The sequence below is a fragment of the Rutidosis leptorrhynchoides genome, chromosome 1 (assembly GCF_046630445.1).
Source record: "Rutidosis leptorrhynchoides isolate AG116_Rl617_1_P2 chromosome 1, CSIRO_AGI_Rlap_v1, whole genome shotgun sequence".
NCBI classification, from domain to species: domain Eukaryota; kingdom Viridiplantae; phylum Streptophyta; class Magnoliopsida; order Asterales; family Asteraceae; genus Rutidosis; species Rutidosis leptorrhynchoides.
This window is the reverse complement of record NC_092333.1, coordinates 140,391,476-140,397,511: the sequence shown is the minus strand read 5'-3', so window position 1 is coordinate 140,397,511 and position 6,036 is coordinate 140,391,476. Positions and strand designations below refer to the sequence as shown.

The following is a 6,036-nucleotide window of genomic DNA, read 5'->3' as shown; positions in this document are numbered from 1 at the left end:
CCTTCATGAATGGTAATGAACGATCTGCTACTCTAGATAAGAACCTTGTTAAAGCCGTCAATCTTCCATTCAAGATTTTCACTTCCTTCTTTGTTTTTGGAGATGCCATATCCTCGATTGCTTGAATCTTATTTGGATTTGCCTTAATTCCTCTCTCCGTAACAATATGTCCTAAAAATTTACCCTCTTCTACACCAAACGTACACTTCTTGGGATTTAATTTCATATTAATCTTACGCAGTGAATTAAAGGTCTCTAGAATATCCCTAAGCATGCTTTCCTCCGTGTGACTTTTGATAACAATATCATCAACATAGACCTCCACATTCCTGCCTATTTGATCTATAAATGCCATATCAATGACACGTTGGTAAGTTGCTCCTGCATTCTTTAATCCAAAAAGAATTTTTACATAACAAAAAATTCCGCCTGCCGTGTGGAAAGCTGTTTTATCTTGATCCTGTACTGCCATTGGAATTTAATGATATCCCTTGTAGGCATCCAAAAAGACTTAAATTGATACCCACTTAAAGACTCCACTTTCCAATCTATTTTTGGCAATGGGTAGTTATCTTTCGGGCAAGCTTTGTTGATATCTGTGAAATCCACACACATACTCCACATATTATCTGGTTTTCTCACCATCACTGGATTTGATACCCATGTTTGATACTTGACTTCCCGTAATATCCCAGCTTCTACCAAATTTCTAACCTCCTCTCTAAGGAACTTTGTCCATTCAGGAGCCATACCTCTTTTCTTTTGACACACTGGTGGAATATTGGGATTTACATTAAGCTTATGCTCAGTAATGTATCGTGGTACTCCAGTCATATCATAAACTTGCAATGCAAACACATCTATGTTGGCAGCTAAAATATTGTATAGCTTTTCTTTTGTTTCTTTTGTTAGTGTGTTTCCAATGATAATTTTTTTATCTGGAAATGCTGGATTTGGTGAAACTGATCCATCATCATGAATGATTGGCTTAACAGTGGTTCGATTTATTTGCACACATTTTATTGTTCTTCTCCGTTCAACGTATAGCGTAGCAATTCCAGTCAGCATAGGAAACTTCATCATTCCGTGTAATGTTGACGTCACAGCTCCAAATGTCATCATAGCTGAATGGCCCAAAATAACATTATATTGTGAATTTGCTTTTACTACAAGAAACTCGATATGAGCTGTCGTTTTGAATGGTGATTTTCCCAACACCACTTCTAAAAGTATGCTTCCTTCTGACCATGATGGATCGTTAGCAAAACTTGCTAAAGGAACAAGCGTGCCTTTCATCTTCTCCTTTACTCTTTCTGGTAATTGTACAAAACAATGTTCATACATAATATCTACTCTTGCTCTGGTATCAGAATATATTCCTCCCACAATACAATTTGCGATACGGGCTTCAATCACCACATGAGCATCAGATAGATTAGTATTAAATAAAGAAGGGAAAGCAATCAACTCTTGCTTCCAATCTTCTAACGTTTCATCTTTTCTACGTTGTCCAGCTTGCCACTTATGTATCATGTTCATCTCAATAGGTATTCCCCTATGATTATGATCTTTTGTGCTTTTAAGAGTTGAGTGGTTCTTCAAAATAGATGGCGCCCTATGTTGGTACTATTTTCTGTATAGCGGGTGTAAGGTACCAGTACAGGACAATAACAGGTTAGCATTGAGCGATATGTTGTCGATTGATGTTTGCCCTTGGGAAATAATCTCTGCAGACCCGGAACACAGATGAGAAATTCGTGGGGTGGCCTCAATCAATCTTTGGTTCAAATTACAATTGATCCGTCTAGCGTTCTGTTGCTAAGCGGTTAATATTTTAGAGTGAGAAAGAACTGTGTGAGAGAGAAAGTGTACTTCTCTCTGACTGAAGTTCCGATATCAAATGTGGTGACCCAAGGGGTCTATTTATAGGCGTAGAATGTCCAAAATTCTCGAGAAACACGTGTCAAATGCTTATTAATTCAGTTATGCGAAATATTCGGAACCGACTTTGGCGTGGCTGACGTGGCTGCGTGCCGCTCACACGCCTAATTAAAGGGCTTAAGCATTGTAAAGGCCCATCCAAATCCACCTGGGCGAATACAATAACATTTGGTCCCATTGCGAGGTACTGACCTCTATATGATACGTTTGACAAACATTGCATTCTTTTAAAAGACAAACACTTTTCATAATGTAACCTTTCATTACAAATGATATATGATTCCCATAATATGAATGCCTAATCTGTCATAGACTTAATAAACGTCTTTTTGAACTCAAATGACTTGAATGCAACGTCTTTTGAAATATGCCATGAATGACTCCAAGTAATATCTTCAAATTGAGCAAATGCACAGCGGAAGATTTCTTTAATACCTGAGAATAAACATGTTTAAAAAGTGTCAACCAAAAGGTTGGTGAGTTCATGTGATGACCCAAAAAATTTCTACTTATTTAAACCAATTCTCTATACGATTTTTTTATTTTGACACGTTAAACAAAGTCTGTTAGATTGAGTCTTAAAATTTTAGAACTGTTTCATATATACAATTACCTTTGACTACTCTCGACGATTCATGAACAATTATATGTATGTTTATATATATATATATATATATATATATATATATATATATATATATATATATATATATATATATATATATATATATATATATATATATATATATATATATATATGTACAAGTAAAAATGACTTTCCTACAGTAAAACACTATTTGCTACAGTAAAAATGACTTTGCTACAGTAAAACACTATTTGATACACTAAAACACTATTTGCTACAGTGAAACACTATTTGCTACAGTAACACTATTTGCTACAGTAAACACTATTTGATGTCGACGAACTAGCAAACAAAAACGGATAAGGCGGCCATGCGATCGCATGGCAAAAACACTGAAAACTCATGCGATCGCATGGGGTACTGTAGCAGGCCAGAATCCTATAAAAGCTCGAGCTGGTTTCCAGTTTCTTTTAAAATCATTCCTCCGTATTATTTATTATATTTATATTATTATTATTATTATTATTATTATTATTATTATTATTATTATTATTATTATTATTATTATTATATTTTTTATTATTAAGATTAATATTATTATTAATCTTATTAATAATAATAATAATAATAATAATAATAATAATAATAATAATAATAATAATAATAATAATAATAATAATACCTTTGAAGAAAAAGCTTAAAAAAATAAAAACGCCACTACCTGGGCTCGAACCCGTGACCTCTCATTCCCCTATCACATACCCAAACTATTGCTCTATTTATTGATTTCTGTTTTAATTCACGGAATAAACTTATTTAACCACCAATTGACAGTCTTTTTCTTTATTACTTAACATCATTTAATCATTCGTCAATCGTCATCACTATGAACTAATATCATCTTTAATCTTTATCATCATCTAAATTCGCTGTCAACACTCCTCACCATTACCTCTTTCGTTCATCTATATCGCGTATATTATCAAACTTATTTATCATCATCTTTATCATTTCCATCGTCTTCATTAACGAGTCACCATCGTTATCTTATCACCCAACATACATTGCAGTAAACTTACCAAGTGGTAGTAGAGTTGTCGAGCAGCAGCTTTTGGAATTGTAACAGAAAGTAACCGTAGTCAAATAAAATAAAACAAGTGGGTGATTGTTCGATGGTGGTGAAGTAGTGCGAATTCTCGCTATTACAGCAACTGGAACAATACAACAATCAAAGGTGTTTTGCGTTTGATCTGTAATGGACAGAAGGTAGCAACAATTGATGATGGTTCGTGGGTTATACCCTTAAACAGAAACGAAAAGTGAAAAAGACATAGCAGCAGCAAACAGCAATATAACAGTAACATTTTTCCGAGGTTTAATGGTTGTGAATGTTTTTGAACAGCAGCAGAATAGTAGCTGCAATAGTTGTGTGTTTTTAGAGTGCGTTTTGAGTGGTGTTAGGTGGCGAAACAGAAGTAACCAGTAGAAGGTACGACGGGTTTAGGTGGTAGATTAAAGGTGGTGATCGAAGGTGTTAAGTGGAGGTTTATGGTGAGGGTTAGGGTGGTGGTAATAAGATGATGATTGATTTTTGATGAAGATGATCGATGCGGAGTTCTCGGTTGTGCAGCAAACTTGAAAGGAATCGAGTAAGTTTGTAGCTTGCATGATGAGGGTGTCGATGGTGGATTGGGGATGGCGGTTTAATGACGAGAGTGATGAAAGTTGATGAAACAAATGGAGAAGGAAATGTGTGTTGTTTGGTGTTCGAACAAGCATACTATATACATCTATATATGCATATACTTATCTATAATCATAACATAAAGTAATATTATATTAATACATATATGTTATCAAATGAAAACTTAAAAGAAACGTATGATGTGGATTGCCAGTTGTCTTCAATTATATGTGTGTTATGTATATGAATATATCATTTAGAGATATAATTGTCCAATTAGTTAAACAAGTGGGATCATAAAGTTGATGTTAGTAGAAGAGTAAAACAAGAAAACAGAAATCGAATATTCTTAATAATATAATAATAATTATATAATCAAATGAATTAAAAACGTGTGATATGTTAGCCGTCGTCTACTATTCCTTTTACGGACTGGATTTCGTGCTCTAATGTTAATTAGTTGCGAATAAAAAGTCTTGGGAAAAAAATCCAGATTTTTATATTGCATTTCTTTATTTATTTTAAATCATTAAATGTGAAAAATGTGATCAAAAAGGTTCGTTTGTTTTTAAAGCTCAGTCCCAGGTAAAAAGTACGGGATATTAAAATTTGACTAATAGAATCTAAATATATTTTTAATAAGGCTATAACTTATATAACTTATTTTCGAATCAACGTTTATTTCTAAATTCTTATAAACTTGCATTTAAACCTGTTTAATAATGATCGATCCCATAAAATATTATTACAATCGTATAATTGTTATATTTAATATACTTATATATATATATATATATATATATATATATATATATATATATATATATATATATATATATATATATATATATATATATAGATTAATTTTAAATAACAACTTTATTATGTCGTTTATTATTTTACAATTTAGTTCTTACAATTAAATCATATATTATTTCAAATTATATTTCAAATTAATATTTTATATTCATATATTTAAATATATATGTATCTATTTACAAATATTGGTTCGTGAATCGTCGAGAGCAGTAGAAGGGTAATTGCATACATGAAAACAGTTCAAAATTTTTGAGACTCAGCCTAACAGACTTTGTTTATCGTGTCAAAAATATTAAATCGTATCGAGAGTTTGATTTAAAATTAGTTAAAAATTTTGGATCGTCACAGTACCTACCCGTTAAAGAAATTTCGTCCCGAAATTTAATCGAGGTCGTCATGGCTAACAATAAGAATGTTTTCATGACGAATATGAGTTGATAAATAGAGTTTTATCATCATTGAGTAATATGTATAAAACAATTCAATTACGCGAAGAGTATAAGTGAAGCTATTACAAAAGAGTGAAATGAGGAAATAAAGGTTCGTCTTAACTTCTGACATATGCTTTCCGGAATTCAAGGGATTTAAAGAAAATCTTCATAATCTATATAAGATTTGATTCTTCGGCGATTAAGGAAATTAGGATTCTATTAAGTGCAGTAATCTGCCTCGATTGCTATGTCTGATATTTTGTTATAAATTAACCTCTTCCGATCCATTACTTTCACCACTCCTATACTTTTCTTCCTCGATTCATATTTCCAAAAGATTTTGAAAATGATAAATCCAGTTCTGATTCTTGACCTGATATTGACTATCGCCACAATCATCCTTCTTTTCCAACTCCCACCATAGGAATCTGTTTACTTCTACTTCTCTCTTGGGGTAGTGGTTTTCATAATCCTTCCTTGCATCTGTCTTTCCATAATTATTGACATTCACGGTTAATGATCTCTCTATTTGCTGTGATTTATACTCCTATTTATGTTTTGACGCTCCATGCTTT

General features: G+C 32.4%; 1 protein-coding gene across 1 annotated transcript; it reads right to left on the bottom strand.

Annotated features, from left to right (window-relative positions):
- Positions 1-408: 408 nt before the first annotated feature.
- Positions 409-1,533, bottom strand: LOC139889518 (uncharacterized). The gene has a single exon (XM_071872467.1). It carries the CDS (start codon positions 1,531-1,533, stop codon positions 409-411), a length of 1,125 nt encoding a protein of 374 aa, XP_071728568.1.
- Between the last annotated feature and the right edge of the window lie 4,503 nt (positions 1,534-6,036).

Excerpts from the sequence above, each read along its gene's own strand:
- LOC139889518 (XM_071872467.1), bottom strand. The coding sequence starts at position 1,533 with ATGATACATAAGTGGCAAGCTGGACAACGTAGAAAAGATGAAACGTTA.